The 27709-nt window shown below is 44.5% G+C and overlaps 2 protein-coding genes across 2 annotated transcripts; one reads left to right on the forward strand and one right to left on the reverse strand.

Annotated features, from left to right (window-relative positions):
* Positions 1 to 23661: 23661 nt before the first annotated feature.
* LOC123145630 (uncharacterized) lies at positions 23662 to 24410 on the forward strand. The gene has a single exon (XM_044565093.1). The coding sequence runs from the start codon at positions 23893 to 23895 to the stop codon at positions 24184 to 24186; it is 294 nt and encodes a 97-aa protein (XP_044421028.1). The 5' UTR covers positions 23662 to 23892; the 3' UTR covers positions 24187 to 24410.
* A 190-nt stretch (positions 24411 to 24600) lies between these two features.
* Positions 24601 to 26034, reverse strand: LOC123145629 (thioredoxin-like 3-1, chloroplastic). Its single transcript, XM_044565092.1, has 5 exons — positions 25577 to 26034; positions 25303 to 25374; positions 25065 to 25131; positions 24897 to 24914; positions 24601 to 24800 (listed from the first exon to the last, which is right to left on the reverse strand). The coding sequence occupies exons 1-5, from the start codon at positions 25882 to 25884 to the stop codon at positions 24702 to 24704; spliced, it is 564 nt and encodes a 187-aa protein (XP_044421027.1). The 5' UTR covers positions 25885 to 26034; the 3' UTR covers positions 24601 to 24701.
* Between the last annotated feature and the right edge of the window lie 1675 nt (positions 26035 to 27709).

A 27709-nucleotide genomic window follows, 5' to 3' on the forward strand; every position in this document is an offset into this window, starting at 1 on the left:
ACCCCTACAGTCGACTCCTGGAGGGCACGCTTCAAAAAGGACTTCTCTGATATTAGCCATAGATTACCACAGCATAAGATCCATTTAGTGGACACAGTGCTTGCTGCTCTCCTCTAGCCACCCCCAACCCTTTGTTACCCCCTCATGTAAACCCCCCTTCCCCCTCTATTGTAAATACCATGTAACACCACCCATTTATATATATATATATATGCAGTAGGAAACTCTCCTACTGTCTAAACTTTCAAAAAAAAGGCATACTATTGATGGGAAATGATATAGAATTTTTGGAAAGCATAAAGGCCTACTTGAATAAGTGTTTTTCAATGAAGGACCTTGGAGAAGCTGCTTACATATTAGGCATCAAGATCTATAGAGATAGATCGAGACGCCTCATTGGTCTTTCACAAAGCACATACCTTGACAAGATATTGAAGAAGTTCAATATGGATCAGTCCAAGAAAGGGTTCTTGATCAGTCCAAGAAAGGGTTCTTGCCTGTATTACAAGGTGTGAGATTGAGCACGGCTCAATGCCCGACCTCGGCAGAAGATAGAGAAAAGATGAGTGTCATCCCCTATGCCTCAGCCATAGGGTCTATTATGTATGCCATGTTGTGTACCAGACCTGATGTGAACCTTGCCGTAAGTTTGGTAGGGAGGTACCAAAGTAATCCCGGTATGGAACACTGGACAGCGGTCAAGAATATCCTGAAGTACCTGAAAAGGACTAAGGATATGTTTCTCATTTATGGAGGTGACGAAGAGCTCGTCGTAAAGGGTTACGTCGATGCTAGCTTCGACACGGATCTGGATGACTCCAAGTCACAAATCGGATACGTGTACATTTTGAATGGTGGGGCAGTCAGCTGGTGCAGTTGCAAGCAAAGCGTCGTGGTGGGATCTACATGTGAAGCGGAGTACATAGCAGCCTCGGAGGCAGCATAGGAAGTAGTCTGGATGAAGGAGTTCATCACCGACCTAGGAGTTATCCCCAATGCGTCGGGCCCGATGACTCTCTTCTGTGACAACACTGGAGCTATTGCCCTTGCCAAGGAGCCCAGGTTTCACAAGAAGACCAGGCATATCAAGCGTCGCTTCAACTCCATTCGTGAATATATTCAAGATGGAGACATAGATATTTGTAGAGTGCATACGGATCTGAATATCGCAGATCCGTTGACTAAACCTCTTCCACGAGCAAAACATGATCAACACCAGAACTCTATGGGTGTTCGATTCATCACAATGTAACTAGATTATTGACTCTAGTGCAAGTGGGAGACTGTTGGAAATATGCCCTAGAGGCAATAATAAAATGGTTATTATTATATTTCCTTGTTCATGATAATTGTCTGTTGTTCATGCTATAATTGTCTTAACCAGAAACCGTAATACATGTGTGAATACATAGATCACAACATGTCCCTAGTGATCCTCTAGTTGACTAGCTCGTTGATCAATAGATGGTTATGGTTTCCTGACCATGGACATCGGATGTTGTTGATAACGGGATCACATCATTAGGAGAATGATGTGATGGACAAGACCCAATCCTAAGCATAGCACAAGATCGTGTAGTTCGTTTTGCTAGAGCTTTTCCAATGTCAAGTATCGTTTCCTTAGACCATGAGATTGTGCAACTCCCGGATACCGTAGGAATGCTTTGGGTGTATCAAACGTCACAAGTAACTGTGTGACTATAAAGGTGCACTACAGGTGTCCCTGAGAGTGTCTGTTGGGTTGGCACGAATCAAGACTGGGATTTGTCACTCCGTGTGATGGAGAGGTACCTCTGGGCCCACTCGGTAATGCATCATCATAATGAGCTCAATGTGACTAATGAGTTAGCCACGGGATCATGCGTTACGGAATGAGTAAAGAGACTTGCCGGTAACGAGATTGAACAAGGTATAGGGATACCGACAATCGAATCTCGGGCAAGTAACATACCGATAGACAAAGGGAATTGTATACGGGATTGATTGAATCCCCGACATTGTGGTTCATCCGATGAGATCATCGTGGAACATATGGGAGCCAATATGGGTATCCAGATCCCGCTTTTGTTTATTGGCCGGAGAAGTGTCTCAGTCATGTCTGCATGGTTCCCGAACCAGTAGGGTCTACACACTTAAGGTTCGGTGACGCTAGAGTTGTAATGGGAATAGTATGTGGTTACCGAAGGTAATCCGGAGTCCCGGATGAGATCCCGGACGTCATGAGGAGTTCCGGAATGGTCCGGAGGTGAAGATCGATATATTGGACGAAGGGTATTGGAGTCCGGAAGTGTTCCGGGGGTACTAGGCTATGGCCGGCATGACCGAAAGGTGTTTCGGGGGCCCGACAAGTGTTGCAGGGCCTCATGGGCCAAGGGGAGGGGGCAAACCAGCCCACTAAGGCGCGGTGCGCCCCCACACCCTTTCCCACGTTACTTGGGGAGGTGGGGCGCCTCCACCTGGCTTTGGAGGCAAGCCTCCACCTCCTTGGCTTGGGGGCCAAGTCTTCCTAGGGTTTCCCTAGGGAGATCCAATCTGCCCTAGCCGCCGCCCCTAGGGGCAACCCTAGGGCACCTCCCCCCTCTCCCTTTCCCCTATATATAGTGAGGTGGTGGGAGGGCAGCCGCACCCTTCCCCTGGCGCAGCCCTCCCCCTCTCCAACACCTCCCCCTCCTTCGTAGTGCTTGGCAAAGCCCTGCCGGAGAACCACGAGCTCCACCACCACCACGCCGTCGTGCTATCGGAGTTCTCCCTCAACTTCTCCTCTCCCCTTGCTGGATCAAGAAGGAGGAGACGTCCCCGGGCTGTATGTGTGTTGAACGCGGAGGCGCCGTCCGTTCGGTGCTTGACCGGATCCTCCGCGATTTGAATCTCCGCGAGTACGACTCCATCAACCGCGTTCTTGTAACGCTTCCGCTTAGCAATCTTCAAGGTTATGAAGATGCACTCCCTCTCTCTCATTGCTAGCATCTCCTAGATTGATCTTGGTGACACGTAGGATATTTTTTTGAATTATTACTACGTTCTCCTACAGGGGGCGGCACCCCTTGTGGGCTGGTGTGCTCCCCTCCTATGGCCCATAAGGCCCATTATTCCCCCAGGTGGTTCCGGTAACCCCCCCCGGTACTCCGATATGTAACCGGTACACCCCGGAACACCTCCGGTGTTCGAATATCATCGTCCTATATATGAATCTTTACCTCTCGACCATTTCGAGACTCCTTGTCATGTCCGTGTTCTCATCCGGGACTCCAAACAACATTCGGTCACCAAATCACATAACTCATATAATACAAAATCGTCATCGAACGTTAAGCGTGCGGACCCTACGGGTTCGAGAACTATGTAGACATGACCGAGACACCTCTCCGGTCAATAACCAATAGCGGAACCTAGATGCTCATATTGGTTCCTACATATTCTACGAAGATCTTTATCGGTCGAACCGTAATGACAACATATGTTATTCCCTTTGTCATCGGTATGTTACTTGCCCGAGATTCGATCGTTGGTATCTTCATACCTAGTTCAATCTCGTTACCGGTAAGTCTCTTTACTCGTTCCGTAATGCATCATCCCGCAACTAACTCTTTAGTCACATTGCTTGCAAGGATTCTTATGATGTGCATTACCGAGAGGGCCCAGAGATACCTCTCCGATACTCGGAGTGACAAATCCCAATCTCGATCTATGCCAACCCAACAAACACCTTAGGAGATACCTGTAGATCATCTTTATAATCACCCAGTTACGTTGTGACATTTTATAGCACACAAGGTATTCCTCCGGTATCCGGGAGTTGCATAATCTCATAGTCGAAGGAATATGTATTTGACATGAAGAAAGCAATAGCAATAAAACTGAACGATCAATGTGCTAAGCTAACGGATGGGTCTTGTCCATCACATCATTCTCCTAATGATGTGATCCCATTGATCAAATGACAACGCATGTCTATGGTTAGGAAACTTAACCATCTTTGATTAATGAGCTAGTCTAGTAGAGGCTTGGTAGGGACACGATGTTTTGTCTATCTATCCACACATGTATCAAGTTTCCGGTTAATACAATTCTAGCATGAATAATAAACATTTATCATGATATAAGGAAATATAAAATAACAACTTTATTATTGCCTCTAGGGCATATTTCCTTCAGTCTCCCACTTGCACTAGAGTCAATAATCTAGATTACATAGTAATGATTCTAACACCCATGGAGTCTTGGTGCTGATCATGTTTCGCTCGTGGAAGAGGCTTAGTCAACGGGTCTACAACATTCAGATCCGTATGTATTTTGCAAATCTATATGTCTCCCTCCTTGACTTGATCACGGATGGAGTTGAAGCGTCTTTTGATGTGTTTGTTCTTTTGTGAAATCTGGATTCCTTTGCCAAGGCAATTGCTCCAGTATTGTCACAAAAGATTTTCATTGGACCCGATGCACTAGGTATTACACCTAGATCGGGTATGAACTCCTTCATCCACACTCCTTCATTTGCTGCTTCCGAAGCAGCTATGTACTCCGCTTCACACGTAGATCCCGCCACGACGCTCTGCTTGGAACTGCACCAACTGACAGCTCCACCATTCAATATAAATACGTATCCGGTTTGTGACTTAGAGTCATCTGGATCAGTGTCAAAGCTAGCATTGACGTAACTATTTACGACGAGCTCTTTGTCACCTCCATAAATGAGAAACATATCCTTAGTCCTTTTCAGGTACTTCAGGATGTTCTTGACCGCTGTCCAGTGATCCACTCCTGGATTACTTTAGTACCTCCCTGCTAAACATATAGCAAGGCACACATCAGGTCTGGTACACAGCATAGCATACATGATAGAACCTATGGCTGAGGCATAGGGAATGACTTTCATTTCCTCTCTATTTTCTGCAGTGGTCGGGCATTGAGTCTGACTCAATTTCGCACCTTGTAACACAGGCAAGAATCCTTTCTTTGACTGATCCATTTTGAACTTCTTCAAAACTTTATCAAGGTATGTGCTTTGTGAAAGTCCAATTAAGCATCTTGATCTATCTTGCCCAATATATAAGCAGCTTCACCGAGGACTTTCATTGAAAAACTTTTATTCAAGTATCCTTTGATGCTATTCAGAAATTCTACATCACTTTCAATCAATAATATGTCATCCACGTAGAATATTAGAAATGCTACAGAGCTGATCCCACTCACTTTCATGTAAATACAGGCTTCTCCGAAAGTCTGTATAAAACCATATGCTTTGATCACCTCATCAAAGCGTATATTCCAGCTCCGAGATGCTTGCACCAGTGCATAGATGGATCGCTGGAGCTTTGATACGTCTCCAACGTACCTATAATTTTTGATTGTTCCATGCTATTATATTATCCATCTAAGATGTTTTATATGCTATTTTATATGATTTTTGGGACTGACCTATTAACCTAGAGCCCAGTGCCAGTTTCTGTTTTTTCCTTGTTTTTGAGTATCGCAGAAAACGAAAACCAAACAGAGTCCAACTGACCTGAAAATTGACGGAGATTACTTTTGGACCAGAAGAAGCCCACGGAGCATCGAAGATGGACCAGAAGAGTCCCTAGGCACCCACGAGGGTGGGGGGTGTGCCGTACCCCTTGGTCGCGCCCCTACCTCGTGGCCGCCTCGGAGACCCCCCCTGACTTGTTCCCGACGCCGAAACCTCTTATATATACAGAAACCCCCAGAACATAACCTAGATTGGGAGTTCCGCCGCCGCAAGCCTCTGTAGCCACCAAAAACCAATCGGGACCCTATTCCGGCACCCTGCCAGAGGGGGGGATCCATCACCGGTGGCCATCTTCATCATCCCGGCGCTCTCCATGACGAGGAGGGAGTAGTTCACCCTCGGGGTTGAGGGTATGTACCAGTAGCTATGTGTTTGATCTCTCTCTCTCTCTCTCGTGTTCTTGATTCGGCACGATCTTGATGTATCACGAGCTTTGCTATTATAGTTGGATCTTATGATGTTTCTCCCCCTCTACTCTCTTGTAATGGATTGAGTTTTCCCTTTGAAGTTATCTTATCGGATTGAGTCTTTAAGGATTTGAGAACACTTGATGTATGTCTTGCATGTGCTCATCTGTGGTGGCAATGGGATATTCACGTGATCTACTTGATGTATGTTTTGGTGATCAACTTGCGGGTTCTGTAACATTGTGAATTTATGCATAGGGGTTGGCACACATTTTCGTCTTGACTCTCCGGTAGAAACTTTGGGGCACTCTTTGAAGTACTTTCTGTTGGTTGAATAGATGAATCTGAGATTGTGTGATGCATATCGTATAATCATACCCACGGATACTTGAGGTGACATTGGAGTATCTAGGTGACATTAGGGTTTTTATTGATTTGTATCTTAAGGTGTTATTCTAGTACGGACTCTATGATAGATTGAATGGAAAGAATAGCTTCGTGTTATTTTACTACGGACTCTTGAATAGATCGATCAGAAAGAATAACTTTGAGGTGGTTTCGTACCCTACCATAATCTCTTCGTTTGTTCTCCGCTATTAGTGACTTTGGAGTGACTCTTTGTTGCATGTTGAGGGATAGTTATATGATCCAATTATGTTATTATTATTGAGAGAACTTGCACTAGTGAAATTATGAACCCTAGGCCTTGTTTCCTAGCATTGCAATACCGTTTACGCTCACTTTTATCGCTTGCTACCTTGCTGTTTTTATATTTTCAGATTACAAAAACCTATTTCTACCATCCATATTGCACTTGTATCACCATCTCTTTGCCGAACTAGTGCACCTATACAATTTACCATTGTATTGGGTGTGTTGGGGACACAAGAGACTCTTTGTTATTTGGTTGCAGGGTTGCTTGAGAGAGACCATCTTCATCCTACGCCTCCCACGGATTGATAAACCTTAGGTCATCCACTTGAGGGAAATTTGCTACTGTCCTACAAACCTCTGCACTTGGAGGCCCAACAACGTCTACAAGAAGAATGTTGCGTAGTAGACATCAAGCGGTTTCTGGCGCCGTTGCCGGGGAGGTGAGTGCTTGAAGGTATATCTTTATATCTTGCAATCAAATCTTTTAGTTTCTTGTTTTATCACTAGTTTATTTTATAAAATAAAACTACAAAAAAATGGAATTGAGGGTGCCTCATATGCTTCATCTTTTTAATATCTTTCATGAAAATAAGGATTCCGATAATTGTGCTCAATTGCTAGAGGAAGAACGCATTAGAATGTTTGCCACTAAATCTTTGAATGATGAGCATGATTGCAATGTTGTTAGTACGAACTCTTTCAATATCCATAGTACTAGTGATGATTGCACTAGTCATGATGAAAATGTCTCTTATAAGCATGTCAACTTTTGTGGAGTACATAGAGTCTGCAAGTACACATCAAATAGGGAAGATATATTTTGCAGGAGGCATAAGTATTTAGAAACTAAATGGTTGCGAGAGAGGCTAGATGCTTGTGCTGAAAATTTAAAATTTCTTTGCTATCCTTGTGAACTTTGCAATGAACGTGATCATTTAAATCTCCAATGCAAATTGTTTCATGATTGAATCGTGTCCAAAAATTGTGATGACTCTATTTCCCTTGCGCATCATAATGAACTTAGTTTTCTTGTGGGTTATGAAGAAATGAAACGTATAACTAAGGATATGCAAGAATTTGTCCTTGATAAAGTTCTTGATTTTGAGCTAGAAGAAATTTTTATGTATAATGCGGTGAATTGCATTGAAAATCCTTATATTGCCAATTACATAAAGAAAAGAAAACAAATAGAAGATGAAGAGAATACTAATGAAAGGGAAGAGACTTCCCAATATCCTCTATTATTTCTTATGATGAATCAGGTAACGAGGAGGAGCTTTCTATTCAACCAAGCAAAGGTAGAAAGGTATCCTCCCAAATGATGTTGCTCCTATTACTCATTGTGATGATGATAATTGCTATACTATTGGTGCTATCCATACTATTAATGATGAGAGTGATTATGCTTATGATATGAAAAGGCCCAAGCTTGGGGATGCTATGTTTGATGAGAATAACATGTTTGAGAATATATTTGCTGCAATTAATGATTGTCCCAAGCTTGGGGATGCTATGTTTAATGAAGATGATATTTTTAGCCTCCCAAGTTTTGATGAGCAAATTTATTATGATGATAGCATGCCTCCTATTTATGATGATTATTGTGCTTACACTTATGCCATAAAAAGTAGTGATGATTATATTTATAAAACTTGTCATGATTATGATTACCCTTTTTCTGAACATTACTCTCTTAATGTGGAAACAATTTATAGTATTCGAGTTTCTTATGACACTCCCACTATTCCGAATGAGAAGAATTTTGCTTATGTGGAGAGTAGTAAATTTTCTATGCTTGTAGATCATGAAAAGAATGCTTTATGTGATGGTTATATTGTTGAATTCATTCATGATTCTACTGAAATTTATTATGAGGGAGGAATATATGCTTGTAGGCATTGCAATAATATCAAGTTTCCTCTCTATGTGCTTAAAGTTTTGAAGTTATGCTTGTTTTGCCTTCCTATGCTAGTTGATTATTGTTCCCATAAGTTGTTTGCTCACAAAATCCCTATGCATAGGAAGTGGGTTAGACTTAAATGTGCTAGTCATATTCTTCATGATGCTCCCTTTATGTTTCAATTCTTATCTTTTATGTGAGCATCATTGAAATCATCATGCCTAGCTAGGAGCGTTAAACGTTAGCGCTTGTTGGGAGGCAACCCAATTTTATTTTTTTCCTTTGATTTTGCACCTGTTTCATAATAAATAATCTATCTAGCCTCTGTTTAGATGTGGTTTATTGTTCTAATTACTGTTTGTGCCAGGTAGAACCTTTGGGAAGACTTGGGTGAAGTCTTTGTGATCTTGCTGTAAAAAACAGAAACTTTAGAGCTCACGAGATTAACTGCCATTTTTTACTGGCGAGTGATTTTAGGTTGATTATTTTTGCAGATGATTAATAGACAAATTCCTCAGGCCCACCAATTTATTTAAGAATTTTTGGAGTTCCAGAAGTATACGTTTGATACAGATTACTACAGACTGTTCTGTTTTTGACAGATTCTGTTTTCTATGTGTTGTTTGCTTATTTTGATGAATCTATGAGTAGTATCGGAGGGTATGAACCATAGAGAAGTTGGAATATAGTAGATATTACACCAATATGAATTTATAATGAGTTCACAACAGTACCTAAGTGGTGGTTTTATTTTCTTATACTAACGGAGCTTACGAGTTTTGTGTTGTGAAGTTTTCAAGTTTTGGGTAAAGATTCGATGGACTATGGAATAAGGAGTGGAAAGAGCCTAAGCTTGGGGATGCCCAAGGCACCCCCAGGTAATATTCAAGGACAACCAAGAGCCTAAGCTTGGGGATGCCCCGGATGGCATCCCCTCTTTCTTCTTCATTCATCGGTAACTTTACTTGGAGCTATATTTTTATTCACCACATGATATGTGTTTTGCTTGGAGCGTCATTTTATTTTATTTTGTTTTGCTTGCTGTTTGAATAATATACCAAGATCTGAAATTCTTATATGTTAGAGAGTCTTCACATAGTTACATATTATTCAACTACTCATTGATCTTCACTTATATCTTTCGGAGTAGTTTGTCATTTGCTCTAGTGCTTCACTTATATCCTTTTAGAGCACGGCGGTGGTTTTATTTTATAGAAATTATTGATCTCTCATGCTTCACTTATATTATTTTGAGAGTCCTTTAGAACAGCATGGTAATTTGCTTGGGTTATGAATTTAGTCCTAATATGATAGGCATCCAAGATGGGTATAATAAAAACTTCCATATAGGGTGCATTGAATAATATGAGAAGTTTGATACTTGATGATTGTTTTGAGATATGAAGATGGTGATATTAGAGTCATGCTAGTTGAGTAATTGTGAAATTGAGAAATACTTGTGTTGAGGTTTGCAAGTCCTGTAGCATGCACGTATGGTAACCGTTGTGTGACAAATTTGAAGCATGAGGTGTTCTTTGATTGCTTTCCTTATGAGTGGCGGTCGGGGACGAGCGATGGTCTTTTCCTAACAATCTATCCCCCTAGGAGCATGCGCATAGTGCTTGGTTTTTGATGACTTGTAGATTTTTGCAATAAGTATGTGAGTTCTTTATGACTAATGTTGAGTCCATGGATTATACGCACTCTCACCTTTCCATCATTGCTAGCCCTTTCTCACCTTGAGAGTTGGTGCAAACTTCGCCGGTGCATCCAACCCCGTGATACGATACGCTCTATCACACATAAACCTCCCTATATCTTACTCAAAACAGCCACCATACCTACCTATTATGGCATTTCCATAGCCATTCCGAGATATATTGCCATGCAACTTTCCACTGTTCCGTTTATTATGACACGCTTCATCATTGTCATATTGCCTTGCATGATCATGTAGTTGACATCGTATATGTGGCAAAGCCACCATGCATATTTTTATGCATGTCACTCTTGTTTCATTGCCCATCCCGGTATACCGCCAGAGGCATTCATATAGAGTCATACTTTGTTCTAGTATCGAGTTGTAATCATTGAGTTGTAAATAAATAGAAGTGTGATGATCATCATTAATAGAGCATTGTCCCAAAAAAAGGAAAAAAAAAAGAGAAAGGCCAAAAAAAAGAAAGGCCCAAAAAAAAGAAAAAAAAGAGAAAAGAAATAAAAGGGACAATGCTACTATCCTTTTTTTCCACACTTGTGCTTCAAAGTAGCACCATGATCTTTATGATAGAGAGTCTCTTATTTTGTCACTTTCATATACTAGTGGGAATTTTTCATTATAGTACTTGGCTTGTATATTCCAACAATGGGCTTCCTCAAATGCCCTAGGTCTTCGTGAGCAAGCAAGTTGGATGCACACCCACTTAGTTTCTTTTGTTGAGCTTTCATACATTTATAGCTCTAGTGCATCCGTTGCATGGCCATCCCTACTCCTTGCATTGACATCAATTGATGGGCATCTCCCTAGCCCGTTGATTAGCCGCGTCAATGTGAGACTTTCTCCTTTTTTGTCTTCTCCACACAACCCCTATCATTATATTCTATTCCACCCATAGTGCTATGTCCATGGCTCACGCTCATGTATTGCGTGAAAGTTGAAAAAAGTTTGAGATTACTAGAGTATGAAACAATTGCTTGGCTTGTCATCGGGGTTGTGCATGATGAGAGCATTTTTGTGTGACGAAAATGAAGCATAGCCAAACTATATGATTTTGTAGGGATAAGCTTTCTTTGGCCATATTATTTTGAGAAGACATAATTGCTTGGTTAGTATGCTTGAAGTATTATTATTTTTATGTCAATATTAAACTTTTGTCTTGAATCTTTCGGATATGAACATTCATGCCACAATAAAGAAAATTACATTGATAAATATGCTAGGTAGCATTCCACATCAAAAATTCTGTTTTTATCATTTACCTACTCGAGGACGAGCAGGAATTAAGCTTGGGGATGCTTGATACGTCTCCAACGTATCTATAATTTTTGATTGTTCCATGCTATTATATTATCCATCTAGGATGTTTTATATGCATTTATATGCTATTTTATATGATTTTTGGGACTAACCTATTAACCTAGAGCCCAGTGCCAGTTTCTGTTTTTTTCCTTGTTTTTGAGTATCGCAGAAAAGGAAAACCAAACGGAGTCCAATTGACCTGAAAATTGATGGAGATTATTTTTGGACCAGAAGAAGCCTACGGAGCATCGGAGATGGACCAGAAGAGTCCCGAGGCACCCACGAGGGTGGGGGCGCGCCCAGGCCCCCTGGGCGCGCCCCCCTACCTCATGGCCGCCTCGGAGACCCCCCTGACTTGTTCCCGACGCCAAAACCTCTTATATATACAGAAACCCCCAGAACATAACCTAGATCGGGAGTCCCGCCGCCGCAAGCCTCTGTAGCCACCAAAAACCAATCGGGGCCCTGTTCCGGCACCCTGCCAGAGGGGGGATCCATCACCAGTGGCCATCTTCATCATCCCGGCGCTCTCCATGACGAGGAGGGAGTAGTTCACCCTCGGGGCTGAGGGTATGTACCAGTAGCTATGTGTTTGATCTCTCTCTCTCTCTCTCTCTCTCGTGTTCTTGATTCGGCACGATCTTGATGTATCGCGAGCTTTGCTATTATAGTTGGATCTTATGATGTTTCTCCCCCTCTACTCTCTTGTAATGGATTGAGTTTTCCCTTTGAAGTTATCTTGTCGGGTTGAGTCTTTAAGGATTTAAGAACACTTGATGTATGTCTTGCATGTGCTTATCTGTGGTGACAATGGGATATTTACGTGATCTACTTGATGTATATTTTGGTGATCAACTTGCGGGTTCCGTAACATTGTGAACTTATGCATAGGGGTTGGCACACGTTTTCGTCTTGACTCTCCGGTAGAAACTTTGGGGCACTCTTTGAAGTACTTTGTGTTGGTTGAATAGATGAATGTAAGATTGTGTGATGCATATCGTATAATCATACCCACAGATACTTGAGGTGACATTGGAGTATCTAGGTGACATTAGGGTTTTGATTGATTTGTATCTTAAGGTGTTATTCTAGTACGGACTCTATGATAGATCGAACGGAAAAAATAGCCTCGTGTTATTTTACTACGGACTCTTGAATAGATCGATCAGAAAGAATAACTTTGAGGTGGTTTCGTACCCTACCATAATCTCTCCGTTTGTTCTCCGCTATTAGTGACTTTGGAGTGACTCTTTGTTGCATGTTGAGGGATAGTTATATGATCCAATTATGTTATTATTGTTGAGAGAACTTGCACTAGTGAAAGTATGAACCCTAGGCCTTGTTTCCTAGCATTCCAATATCGTTTACGCTCACTTTTATTGCTTGCTACCTTGCTGTTTTTATATTTTCAGATTAAAAAAACCTATTTCTACCATCCATGTTGCACTTGTATCACCATCTCTTCGCCGGACTAGTGTACCTATACAATTTACCATTGTATTGGGTGTGTTGGGGACACAAGAGACTCTTTGTTATTTGGTTGCAGGGTTGCCTGAGAGAGACCATCTTCATCCTACGCCTCCCACGGATTGATAAACCTTAGGTCATCCACTTGAGGGAAATTTGCTACTGTCCTACAAACCTCTGCACTTGGAGACCCAACAACGTCCACAAGAAGAAGGTTGCGTAGTAGACATCAAGCTTGCACACTTTGTTAGCACCTTTAGGATCGACAAAACCTTCTGGTTGCATCATATACAACTCTTCTTTAAGAAATCCATTAAGGAATGCAGTTTTGACGTCCATTTGCCAGATTTCATAATCATAAAATGCGGCAATTGCTAACATGATTCGGAAAGACTTAAGCATCGCTACGGGTGAGAAGGTCTCATCATAGTCAACTCCTTGAACTTGTCGAAAACCTTTTGCGACAAGTCGAGCTTTGTAGACAGTAACATTACCATCAGCGTCAGTCTTCTTCTTGAAGATCCATTTATTCTCTATGGCTCGCCAATCATTGGGCAAGTCCACCAAAGTCCACACTTTGTTCCCATACATGGATCCTATCTCAGATTTCATGGCCTCAAGCCATTTATCGGAATCTGGGCTCATCATAGCTTCTTCATAGTTCGTAGGTTCGCCATGGTCTAGTAACATGACTTCCAGAATAGGATTACCGTACCACTCTGGTGCGGACCGTGCTCTAGTTGACCTACACGGTTTGGTAGTAACTTGATCTGAAGTTTCATGATCATTATCATTAGCTTCCTCTCTAGTTGGTGTAGGCATCACGAGAACGGTTTTCTGTGATGAGCTACTTTCCAATTCGAGAGAAGGTACAATTACCTCATCAAGTTCTACTTTCCTCCCACTCACTTCTTTCGAGAGAAACTCCTTCTCTAGAAAGGATCCATGCTTAGCAACAAAGATCTTGCCTTCGGATCTGTGGTAGAAGGTGTGCCCAACAGTTTCTTTTGGGTATCCTATGAAGACGCATTTCTCTGATTTGGGTTCGAGCTTATCAGGCTGAAGCTTTTTCACATAAGCATCGCAACCCCGAACTTTAAGAAACGACAGCTTAGGTTTCTTGCCAAACCATAGTTCATACGGTGTCGTCTCAACGGATTTAGACGGTGCCCTATTTAACGTGAATGCAGCTGTCTCTAATGCATAACCCCAAAATAATAGTGGTAAATCTGTAAGAGACAACATAGATCGCACCATATCTAATAAAGTACGGTTACGATGTTCGGACACACCATTACGATGTGGTGCTCCAGGTGGCGTGAGTTGTGAAACTATTCCACATTGTTTTAAATGAAGGCCAAACTCGTAACTCAAATATTCGCCTCCGCGATCAGATCGTAGAAACTTTATTTTCTTGTTACGATGATTCTCCACTTCACTCTGAAATTCTTTGAACTTTTCAAATGTTTCAGACTCGTGTTTCATCAAGTAGATATACCCATATCTGCTCAAATCATCTGTGAAGGTTAGAAAATAACGATACCCGCCGCGAGCTTCAACACTCATCGGACCGCATACATCGGTGTGTATTATTTCCAATAAGTCATTAGCTCGCTCCATTGTTCCGGAAAATGGAGTTTTAGTCATCTTGCCCATGAGGCATGGTTTGCAAGTATCAAATGATTCATAATCAAGTGATTCCAAAAGCCCATCTGCGTGGAGTTTCTTCATGCGCTTTACACCAATATGACCTAAATGGTAGTGCCACAAATATGTTGCACTATCATTATAAACTTTGCATCTTTTGGCATCAATATTATGAATATGTGTATCACCACAATCGAGATTCAACAAAAACAGACCACTCTTCAAGGGTGCATGACCATAAAAGATATTACTCATGTAAATAGAACAACCATTATTATCTGATTTAAATGAATAACCGTCTCGCACTAAACAAGATCCAGATATAATGTTCATGCTCAACGCTGGCACCAAATAACAATTATTCCGGTCTAAAACTAATCCCGAAGGTAGATGTAGAGGTAGCGTGCCGACGGCGATCACATCGACCTTGGAACCATTCCCGACGCGCATGATCACCTCATCCTTAGCCAATCTTCGTTTAATCTGTAGCCCCTGTTTCGAGTTACAAATATGAGCAACCAAACCAGTATCAAATACCCAGGCGCTACTACGAGCATCAGTAAGGTACACATCAATAACATGTGTATCAAATATACGTTTGTTCACTTTGCCATCCTTCTTATCCGCCAAATACTTGGGGCAGTTCCGCTTCCAGTGACCAGTCCCTTTGCAGTAGAAGCACTCAGTTTCAGGCTTAGGTCCAGACTTGGGCTTCTTCCCGGGAGCGGCAACTTGCTTGCCATTCTTATTGAAGTTCCCCTTCTTTCCTTTGACCTTTTTCTTGAAACTAGTGGTCTTGTTAACCATCAACACTTGATGCTCCTTCTTGATTTCTAGCTCTGCAGCTTTGAGCATTGCGAAGAGGTCAGGAATAGTCTTCTCCATCCCTTGCATATTATAGTTCATCAAGAAACGTTTATAGCTTGGTGGCAGTGATTGGAGAACTCTGTCAATAACACTATCATCTGGAAGATTAACTCCCAACTGAGTCAACTGATTATGATACCCGGACATTTTGAGTATGTGTTCACTGACAGAACTGTTCTCCTCCATCTTGCAGCTATAGAACTTGTTGGAGACTTCATATCTCTCAAGTCGGGCATTTGCTTGAAATATTAACTTCAACTCTTGGAACATCTCATATGGTCCATAACGTTCAAAACGTCTTTGATGTCCCGATTCTAAGCCGTAAAGCATGGCACACTGAACTATCGAGTAGTCATCAGATTGAGCTTGCCAGACATTCATAACATCGGCATCTGCTCCTGCAGCAGGCCTTTCACCTAGCGGTGCATCAAGGACATAATTATTCTGTGCAGCAATGAGGATAATCCGCAAGTTACGGACCCAATCCGTGTAGTTGCTACCATCATCTTTCAACTTAGCTTTCTCTAGGAACGCATTAAAATTCAAGGGAACGGTAGCACGGGCCATTGATCTACAACATAGATATGCAAAAACTATCAGGACTAATTTCATGATAAATTAAGTTCAATTAATCATATTACTTAAGAACTCTCACTTAGATAGACATCCCTCAAGTCATCTAAATGATACGTGATCCAAATCAACTAAACCATGCCCGATCATCACGTGAGATGGAGTAGTCATCAATGGTGAACATCTCTATGTTGATCATATCTACTATATGATTCATGTTCGACCTTTCGGTCTCCAGTGTTCCGAGGCCATGTCTGTACATGCTAGGCTCGTCAAGTTTAACCCGAGTATTCCGCATGTGAAAAATTGTCTTGCACCCGTTGTATGTGAACGTAGAGCCTATCACACCCGATCATTACGTGGTGTCTCAGCACTACGAACTGTCGTAATGGTGCATACTCGAGGAGAACACTTATACCTTGAAATTTTGTTAAGGGATAATCTTATAATGCTACTGCCGTACTAAGCAAAATAAGATGCATAAAAGATAAACATCACATGCAATCAAAATATGTGACACGATATGACCATCATCATTTTTGTGCCTTTGATTTCCATCTCCAAAGCACCGTCATGATGTCCATCGTCACCGGCTTGACACCTTGATCTCCATCGTAGCGTCGTGGTCGTCTCGCCAACTATTGCTTCTACAACTATCGCTAACGCATAGTGATAAAGTAAAGCAATTACATGGCGTTTGCATTTCATACAATAAAGCGACAACCATAAGGCTCTTGCCAGTTGCAGATAACTTTTACAAAACATGATCATCTCATACAACAACGTATATCACATCATGTCTTGACCATATCGCATCACAACATGCCCTCCAAAAACAAGTTAGACGTCCTCTACTTTGTTGTTGCAAGTTTTACGTGGCTGCTATGGGCTTCTAGCAAGAACCGTTCTTACCTACGCATCAAAACCACAATGGCGTTTTGTCAAGTTTGCTGTTTTAACCTTCAACAAGGACCGGCCGTAGTCAAATTCGATTCAACTAAAGTTGGAGAAACAGACACCAGCCAGCCACCTTTATGCGAAACTAGTTGTATGTCTGTCGGTGGAACCAGTCTCATGAACGTGGTCATGTAAGGTTGATCTGGGCCACTGCATCCAACAATACCGCCGAATCAAAATAAGACGTTTGTGGTAAGCAGTATGACTATCACCGCCCACAACTCTTTGTGTTCTACTCGTGCATATCATCTACGGACAGACCTGGCTCGGATGCCACTGTTGAGAAACGTAGCATGCAATTTCAAAAAAAATCCTACGCTCACGCAAGATCTATCTAGGAGATGCATAGCAATGAGAGGGCGAGAGTGTGTCCACGTACCCTCGTAGACTGAAAGTGGAAGCGTTTGACAACGCGGTTGTTGTAGTTGAAGTTCTTCTCGTTCCGACCGATCAAGCACCGAACATACGGCAATCCGAGTTCTGCACACGTTCAGCTCGATGACGTCCCTCGAACTCTTGATCCAGCAAAGTGTCGAGGGAGAGTTCCGTCAGCACGACGGCGTGGTGACGGTGATGGAGAAGTGATCCGTGCAGGGCTTCGCCTAAGCACTACGAGAATATGCCCGGAGGCGTAAACTGTGGAGGGGGGCGCCGCACACGGCTAACAACTGTTGGTGTGTGTTCCAGGCGCCCCCTCCCCACGTATATATACGTGGGAGGGGGAGGGGAGCTGCCATGGGGCGCCCCAAGTAGGACCCTAGTCCAATTCGCCCCCCCTTTCCTTATTACCGGAAGGGGGAAAAGGGAAGAGAGGGGGGAGGAAGGAAAGGGGGGCGAACCCCCTCCTCCTTCTCCTATTAGGCCTCCTTCCTTAGGGGGGCGCCACCCCTTGTGGGCTGGTGTGCTCCCCTCCTATGGCCCATAAGGCCCATTATTCCCTAGGGGGTTCCGGTAACCCCCCCCCCCCCCCCCGCCCCCCAATACTCCGATATGTACCCGGTACACACCAGAACACTTTCGGTGTCCGAATATCATCGTCCTATATATGAATCTTTACCTCCCGACCATTTCGAGACTCCTCGTCATGTCCGTGATCTCATCCGGGACTACGAACAACATTCGGTCACCAAATCACATAACTCATATAATACGTCATCGAACATTAAGCGTGCGGACCCTACGGGTTCGAGAACTATGTAGACATGACCGAGACACCTCTCCGGTCAATAACCAATAGCGGAACCTGGATGCTCATATTGGTTCCTACATATTCTACGAAGATCTTTATTGGTCTAACCGTAATGACGACATACGTTATTCCCTTTTTCATCGGTATGTTACTTGCCCGAGATTCGATCGTCGGTATCTTCATACCTAGTTCAATCTCATTACCGGCAAGTCTCTTTACTCGTTCCGTAATGCATCATCCCGCAACTAACTCATTAGTCACATTGCTTGCAAGGCTTCTTATGATGTGCATTACTGAGAGGGCCCAGAGATACCTCTCCGATACTCGGAGCGACAAATCCTAATCTCAATCTATGCCAACCCAACAAACACCTTCGGAGATACCTGTAGAGCAGCTTTATAATCACCCAGTTACGTTGTGACGTTTGATAGCACACAAGGTATTCCTCCGGTATCTGGGAGTTGCATAATCTCATAGTCGAAGGAATATGTATTTGATATGAAGAAAGCAATAGCAATAAAATTGAACGATCAATATGTTAAGCTAACGGATGAGTCTTGTCCATCACATCATTCTCCTAATGATGTGATCCCGTTGATCAAATGACAACACATGTCTATGGTTAGGAAACTTAACCATCTTTGATTAACGAGCTAGTCTAGTAGAGGCTTACTAGGGACACGGTTTTTTGTCTATGTATCCACACATGTATCAAGTTTCCGGTTAATACAATTCTGGCATGAATAATAAACATTTATCATGATATAAGGAAGTATAAAATAACAACTTTATTATTGCCTCTAGGGCATATTTCCTTCAGATGCGACTTCCCCTGCCCTTCCAAACAGTGGAGCGGCAGCGCGCGCCTTTGATCCAAAATCATGTCATGATGGTCAGGTTCCTGTCTTCCTGTCTCCTAAATGGGACAAATATCTGTGAGCCTCCTGATCTTGCCCTTCTCTATTCTCTCCCTCCCACTCAATTCCACATAAATTTCTTCAGCGATAAGTGTTGCTGCAATTGATTTAGATTCATTCAACTAGTATTCTTCGGAAATGCTTTGAACTTATGATTTACCTTTTATTTGCGGGGAAAGTACCAGACCATCTTGGGCTGCATTGCCATGCTAATTAAAACCCCTAATCTGTCTAATGTTTCTTTGTACAGATGTTTCAATCTATATCAGCAAGGTCTTTGATGAAAATGTTGTCAGGCTGTGATTGAAAATAAATATAGGTAATCTTTATGCTCCACTACCAACTGAATATGTATTTGATACTTTGATGCAGTCATCGATAACAAATTCATTACTTCATATAGCATGTCATTATTTGCTATGTTGGAAAAACGGTATCCTAAATGGAATTCAGTAAGTTTATGAACCATATTTATCTTAAGAATTCCCAGGTATTTGTGGTAATAATAATATCCGGTGTCTCTTCTACATAGGTATGATTTATTGATATCTTCGTAATCCATGGCACTATATATTGAACAAATTCTGTGACAGTTCATTATTCATATAATAGCTGATTTTGTAGGTAAAAGCTTTGTTTTATACTACTATGTGCAGATTGTTTTCATAAGTTTGATGCATACATCCGAGAAGTGTGCGATTTCAAAAGCATTTCCCTAGCACTGAATATATTGATGCACTACCAAGTGTCTTATGTGCTTGCATGGCCAAGGAGTTCTGGTCCAGAAAGTGCATTATCATCCATAAGCCATACCATACAACTAATTATTGTTGGAACTTTGTGGTGGTACTTTGAAGAACGAATGCCTTACTACAATTGTTTCATTGGTTGACCAACTTTCTGTAATTTGCGAGACTGAAACAATATGGATCTATCATTTTGAAATTGTGGTTTGCGCGAGCTCACAAGCATCCCACTTGAGCGGTAAAATTCATTTCATTCTCATATCTTATTTTTCCTTTAGGAATACGCCTTATAAAGTCTTAGAACTTGCTATTCTAAGTTTCCGCGGCAACGCATGGGGTGTTATCTAGTGTTAATAAAGAAACAACCAAAAAACCAACAGGATGTCTATTCATGATGGTTAAAGCATACCAGAAGCTTGTTGTACGATGAACTAGCTACGGGTGGATCTTCCTCATAATTGGCGCACATGAAAAACTTCATGCCTAACCAATCTGAAAAATCCGTCACCTCCTTCATCTTGCAAAGATCGCCACACCAACACCGCAGGACTGCCACCCCTGGATGCAAACTCGCATTCTTCATTTTCCTCGGCCTAATGCATTGATCCGAGCAAGACAAACTCATATCGACTGAAAAAAGTGTGACACACTTAGCGCAGTGGCGATTTCGAGGGTGGATGGACGATGAATGAAGAGAGGTTCAATGCCTCGTTTCATAGGCTCAGATGACAAATGTGACAACGGGAAAAATAGGGCGCTAATGGACAAAATTTAAGGCGGGAAATACGCATGATCCAAACACTGCAGTCAGTGCTGGCAGAAATGTCAAACGCCACCAACCGACAGCCTACGGCGGTGTCGCGTCGCACGCCGCATGAATAGTGTTTCCGCCTCGTCTGGTGGCGACAGGGCCCACAGGTAGGGCCCTGTTCCGCCGCGGCGCTGGAATCATGTGATCTGCAGCCTGGCCGGCTAGTAACAGGGGCTGCCGCCTCGCGCCGTGGCGGCAGGTGCCACGTGTCAGCTGGCGCGCCTGCCGCCACGTCCTAGCTCGTCCTTTTCGACAATGTGTCTTCAGGTGTTCTTTTTTGTCAATTCCGTTGGTGAGGTGGTCCTTTTCGACAACTTTTAGACAATGTGTCTTAGAGGCGGTCTTTTTTGTGAATTCCGTTGGTGAGGTGGTTCTTTTCGACAACTTTTAGACAATGTATCTTAGAGACGGTCTTTTTTGTGAATTCCGTTGGTGAGGCAGTCATTTTGGACAACTTTTAGACAATGTGTCTTAGAGGTGGTCTTTTTTGTGAATTCCATTGATGATGTGGTCCTTTTGAACAAAAATTTGAGGATCACCGCCATCAGCTGGTTCCACCGTTTCTGAGCGCATCTCCCACGAGAAACCAAGCAAGCAACCACGTCGGGGTGTCTGGCACTGGCTGCCGGCGCACGCTTGCTTGGCTCGCAAGCCGCGTGAGGGAAAACCTTAGAGCATCTCAAGCCGCGCCCCCAACAAGGCCCCCCAGGCGACTTTTCGGCCGCCGGCGCCAAAAAATCGGTCCAGTCGCGCCCCTAAGGGCCCAATTTTCGCCGGCTCGGGCCGAAATTGGCGCCGGCGGACCCAACCCGACCCCGGCGAGCTGGGGGCGCTCGGGGGCGCCGGGCGAATCGTTTTTGGCGCGAAAGAGCCGCGGGCCCTCCTTGCCAGCGACTCGTCTCGCTTCTCGCCGCTTCGCCGTCCTCATCGCCTCGTTTCCCGCGGCGAATTAATGCCAAAGCTGCCGCGCGCTGCCGCGCCGGTCAGCCTCCGCCATTGATGCCTCACGGGCGGCGCAGTGAAGGCGTGACGACGCGCGTCCCCGCGCATGCCACGCGTAAACGGCGTCGTGCCAGCTCGAGGCCACCAACGGTGTCGTGCCCTCCGGCAAGCTCAACTCCGAGGGGCGGCGCCGATGGTGGGGCGTGCCCGGCCGCACGCTGGAGGCCGTCCTTGAGTACATCGAGGGCGGCAACACGCCGAGGCTGGAGTACCCCGAGCCCCCGTCCTTCTCTCGCCGTCGTGGGAGCTCGTGGACGCTGAGGCGCATGGACCCCGGGGCGTCCTCCTCCTTGTCCGGTCGGTCGACCGGCTCTCCCTGCCTCCGCCCCGTCAAGCCGGAGCCCCAGGACACGCCTGTCAGCCGGCGCACCCGCAACTCCGGTGTCCGCATCGCCGACTCCACCCCCGCCTCGGGCCGCCTCGTCATCGTCGCACCCAAACCGGAGCCCAGCCTTCCCCCGGAGTACGAGGAGATAGCCCGGCACGGCTTCTCCGACGAGGACGCCCTACGGTGGGCGCGCGATGATTACCTCCGCGACGAGATGGTCCGACAGCGCCGGGCCCTGGAGGAGATCGCCGCCCGCAAGCGTGGGCGCGAGGACGAGCACGGCGTCGTGATCCTCGACAGCGACGACGACGACGAGGACGCCGCCGGACTGTCCAACCCGCCGCGTTAACCGGGGGAGGGTTGCAGCAGGGACGGCGGCCGCGGCGGAGGCGACGATGACGACGACGGCGGCGGCGACTACACGCGGTTCTACAGCCTCCTCGGCATGTAGAACTGCAAGGGCGGCGGGCGGCGGGCGGCAGGCGGCGAGGAGCGGCGAGGCGAGGGAGACGGCGGGCGGGCCTAGTAGTGTGTGTTTTTTTATAAAATATTTTAAATATGTATGGGTGGGCGTGTTTGTGCCGTGTTTGGTTGAATTTGGTTTGAACTCGCCGAAAATGGTTGAATTTGCGCCATATTTGTACCGCACTTTAATTTTTTTTTAAATATATGGGCGCCGTGACTGGGTGGCATCACGCCCCAGCGCGTGTTTTGCGCCGGTGCGCTCTGGGGACGATTTTTAGCGCCTCTTGAGAGGCCAACGGCTGAAGATGCTCTTAGCTAGCTGGCGCGCGCTGCCTATCTTGCCAGCGCCAGTCGGTGCCGGTGGTGTTTTGCTTGTGCGGGCAAGGAAACGAGGGCGGGCGGTGCTCGCGTCCTAACGCAGATCAAGGCGGCACATGGGAGTGCTGGCCGGGTCCCGGCCGGAAGGTTCCCGTGGCAGAACCACAGTAGCATCCGGAAATCGGCGAGGCGAGATAGCAATCCCGTATAACTAATTCCGATGGTCAAAACACATATTCTAGAAAGAGACGCTTACAACTTGCGGGACTGTCTTCGTATACGAGGCACTCAAACTACTAATTAGCGCGTACAGGGAAGATTAGCCCCATGTTAGCTGGTCAAACCGAAGATATGGGCGCGGCGATATGGTCATTTTTCGAAGCTTTACCAACACACCCTGACCCTGTGGTTAATAACCAACAAAACGTGTTCAGTAAATTTGAACTGGCACGTAGAGTGCAGTGCTCCCTAATCACGTCTGTGTGTTGGAAACCACTGCTTCCAGAATACGTTCTGATGAGATTTCTTGGACAAGTGTAGATGGATAAGATAAGTCGTTATCCGTCTGCCTCGAGAATCACAACACCACGTCAGTCATCTCTCTCCCCCAAGCCGTCCAAGTAATCTTAGCAGCCTTCACACGAGTGCACGCACGACACACGTCCCCCGGGTCAAAGTCAAACCATTGCAGCGGCGCAAAGATGTTGACACGACGACGCCACCTCGAGGTCCCAAACCAAAAGTAGGGGGGGAAATGAAAACGTGAAGCTAAAGACTCGTTCCACAGCAGCAGCTGCTGCGCCGCCCTCTCCTTCCCGGCAAAGCAACGCGGCCAATCAGGCGCCCACGAAACCCACAACGTTTCACCGCTTGCGTTTGCGTACACGACCGAGAGAAAAATAATCACGCCTCGCCGTCGCACATGCCACGGCAATCCACAAGCACAAGCCAAGCGCAGAGCTCTATATAAAGAGCCGGCGAGCAGGCAGAGGCCACCACCGCCGAAGCATCCACCGATACACAAGAGCGACCTCATCATCTGCCACAAGTGATTCGCCATCCCCTTTGATTGACTGATCCACCGATCCCTCGCCGCCGATGACCATGGAGGAGGCGCTCATCTCGCCGGAGCTCCGCGACGTGCTGGCCAAGGTGGCCGTGTTCCTGCTCGTGCAGGGGCTGGTGTACCTCATCCTCACCAACTCCTCCGACGTCTTCTCCAAGAGCAAGAGGCTCCGGTCCCTCAGCTTCCGGCCCATGCGGTCCATGAGCGTGCGCCGCGTCCTGGCGCCGCTCTCCGACGTCCCCGTCGGCACCGACGACGACTCTCCTTTGCCTTCGTCGGCTTCTTCGTGGTCGTCGCGCCGCTGGGGTAGCCGCAAAGAGGATTGAGCAGCTTGGAGTCAGCGGCTGGTTAGTTCTGACACCAAATGGGTAGATACTAGCGAGCTTGATAATTCTGTTCTGAACTGTCCTGGGTTTGTTATCGTGGTTTGACCGTTTGAGATTTAAGAATGGTATTTGTTAAAAAAACTCAGCATGTAAATCAGGTTGGGTGGGGCCTTGTACATATGTTCATTGATTTGAATCGGGATGATGAATTATTTGATTCTTCACAGTTTGTCTTCTGTATCATTTGTGACTGTGGATTGTTCAGTTCTACAGAATTTGTTTCCATTGACTTGTGAATATAGTTCTTGATTGTTGTTTCATTTCTAAATATTAACTTCTGATCAATACACCATTTTACAAAACTGAAGTATTCAAGTGAGGGTTTTGCAACAGACCAACAGAATAGGCCATCTCTGCTGTATTAAGGAGCTGGAATATAGTTTTATTGATCGGGTTGCAGTGTCCGAGGAGATCATCTCCAACCTCTATATACAGTATAATGAGTATGTAATCGGTCACTTGTACTTGTGGATCATTTCTCTAACCTCATCCATCACCAGCCACGCTTTGTGGCCTCCTATCACTTCCTCCTTCCATTCTCCATCCTTCCACAACTGGAAATGAATAGGAGCAAGCATCATCATGAGAAATTCAGAATTTCAACCATAAAGGGACAAATGCAGAGCTTGAGCAAACAAATATGACGTTACCTGAATAGTGGGCATTTTCTGAAGATTAAAGCAGAGACAGATGGGAGCCATGACAGAACCAAAATAAACTTGTCAGATGATATCAGAGTCGTTGTGAGCCAACAAGTACTCAAATTTCCCCTTCAAATTGATGAAGTGCCTAACACAAGCTAAAATTTGCTGACTTACACTTATGTTCCCTCTTTTCACCACGGCCTGTGGAACTTTATTCACATCCACAAAGTAAAACATGACTCTGCGGAAGAAGGAGATGTGTTGTTTAGTCAGAATCAATAAATTGACCCTGCACATTCCACAGTGATTGAATGTTGTGGATATATACCAAATGCTATCAATAATCCCAATATCAAGAATCATGAAATTTTATGGATACGGTATGAAATCATTTCAAGGAATTCAGACCAACCCTGGAAATTCCCCTGCTATCTTCTCCAGCTTGGGCTTCAGGTAAATGCATTTCCGGCACCAGCTGGCCATCCTGGTAAGAACACACTGACTAAAGCCTCAGCATCTGATCCGAGGACTGAGATAAATGGTTGAAGACTACAGCGACATGAATGCTGATTTACTAGTAAAAACAGAGCAGCAACGCAGTTATGGAAATCAAGCTGCACTGCAGCTGCAATGGTAGGCCAGCCGGCCAGGGTGCATATTGAGCAGGGGTGGTCCTGGTGCCGTACCAGTCGATGATGATGGGCTGGTTTTGCTCGGCGGAGGAGGCGAGCGCGGCGTCGAGCTTGTCCATGCTGTCGATCTCGCCCATCTCCACCGGCACCGACGCGTCCCAGAAGTAGGCCGCCTCCGCCCTCACCCCTCCTCTTCCTGTTCTCGCACCACCACCGACGCCGCCTCGCCGCAGCCCCACAGCCCGCGCCCCGCCGACGGTCGAGCAGGCCGTCACGGAGGACGGGACCGCCTGCTCCCGCGCCGCGGCGGCGCGGTAGAGGTCCCGGCAGAGCGCGCGCGGGCCCGGCGCGAGCAGCGGCATTGGCTTGCTGGCTTCCCGGACGCGGCGTCGAGAGAGCTCGTGGATTTCCAACGGGTGGCGTGGTCTGCGCGTGGAATTGATCCAAGAACGCGAGGCTGCGAGCGGACGGCAATGGCAACCAAGCAAGCAAGGCGCGGAAGCTGAAGCGGAAGCCAAGCCGGAGAGGCTTATCCGTATGACCGGACAAAAGCGTCGGCTTCTGGAGCCCACCGGACCGGGAAATATCTCCAGATCTTTTTTTGTTTGTGCTGCGTGCGAATTGGACCTAGCTGTAAGGGCTTGACACTGTCTCCGGCCCAGATTGACCGCTGAACATGGGCTCCAAGTCACGGCTCCCTCCAGATGCATTTGCCTCAAGGACGTAAAATGGGCCTGCCCAAATCAACTTCCATATTTCCTTTTTCCATCTTTAATTTTTTTCTTCAAATTTCCGAAATATTATAAATACACACTCCCTCTCTTAAGTAATGTAGTGCATATAGATTTTTTGAAAAGTCAAGCATCATAAATTTTGACCAAAATTGTGGAGAAAATACATTTACATCTAGAATGTCAAACTTATATCATTAAATTCATTATAAGATGAACTTTTATACTTTATATGATTGGTACTGCAATTGTAGATACAAATAGTTATCTCTAATAACTTGGTCAAAGTTTTCAAATTTTGACTTTAAGAAAATTGTATGCACTACATTATGGAACGGAGGAAGTATATTCCAAAAACTTAATGTATTTCAGATTTAAAAAAATATTCATCACGAATTTGGAAAATGTTAGCACGGTGCACAAAATTAGCTAGTGTAATTTAAAAGAATATTGATAGCATTCACAAAAATTTTGTGACATATCAAAAATGTTCACGTGTTTCAACCATGTATACGTTATTTTTTTATATATTTTAGACCGTTCAAATAAATGTATGTTACGTTTTAAAAAATGTGCACAAAATTGAAAAATATGTTTTTGACATTTAGAAAAAATAATTTACAAGAATGTCTGCATATTTTAGAAATATTTTATAGTATTCCAAAAAATGTAATGTGTACGTGAAAATGTTTAATACATATTAAAAAAATTAAAATTGTACTTGAAAAAATAATAATCAAGTATTTGAAATTTTTTGAACTTTTATAATTTTTATATGTACCAAAAATGCACAATGTATATGCAAAAAAAATCAGAACACATATTTGAAAAAAAGTTAATCATGTATTTGAACAATGTTAAACACGTATGGAAAAATGTTCCTGGTGTACAGGAAAAACGTACAATGCATAAAAAATTTATTCATGTGCTAGAAAAAGGAAAAAAAAAGAGAAACGGAGAAAGAAACAATGAAAAAAGAAGGTAGTGGCGAAGATTAAAAAAACTGAAGAAAACTGCTGTAAATAGTGAAAAAAATCTATAAGAAACCACATAGAGAAAAGGACACGCGTCCACTGCCAGCCAGTAACCCCCGCTATAGAGGTGAGGCAGAACTCTGCCTCGTAGTAGGCGATATATAGCTCCGGCAATGCAGTTGGCCCGGAGAAGGCAGGAGAGTGCACGTCGACCTAATCTCTTGCCCCACTCTTTGACGAACAAATTGAAAATGGCAGATACGAAATCTGAAACCTGAACCCTCGACGTCCGATTCTCCAGCAAACGGCATATGTGTTGACCTCTGGACCATCTGACCCACTAGACCAAACGTATTGCTCCACCAAATGTTTGGAGCATGAACTAACTAGCTACGCCCGCAGTGTGACAGCAAAAGGAATTAGTCCCAAATTAACGAGCTCCAACATCAGGTTCGACTGTACTCAACTGCAACTGCAACGGC

The sequence above is a fragment of the Triticum aestivum genome, chromosome 6D (genome assembly GCF_018294505.1).
Source record: "Triticum aestivum cultivar Chinese Spring chromosome 6D, IWGSC CS RefSeq v2.1, whole genome shotgun sequence".
NCBI lineage: Eukaryota > Viridiplantae > Streptophyta > Magnoliopsida > Poales > Poaceae > Triticum > Triticum aestivum.

Bases quoted from the DNA above. Each gene is read 5' to 3' on its own strand.
- LOC123145629 (XM_044565092.1), bottom strand. From the start codon at position 25,884: ATGCCGCTGCTCGCGCCGGGCCCGCGCGCGCTCTGCCGGGACCTCTAC. The intron at 25,375-25,576 runs GTACGGCACCAG...TGTTCTTACCAG, and splicing joins CAGCCCATCATCATCGACTG to GATGGCCAGCTGGTGCCGGA. The intron at 25,132-25,302 runs GTTGGTCTGAAT...CTTCTTCCGCAG, and splicing joins ATAGCAGGGGAATTTCCAGG to AGTCATGTTTTACTTTGTGG.
- LOC123145630 (XM_044565093.1), top strand. From the start codon at position 23,893: ATGACCATGGAGGAGGCGCTCATCTCGCCGGAGCTCCGCGACGTGCTG.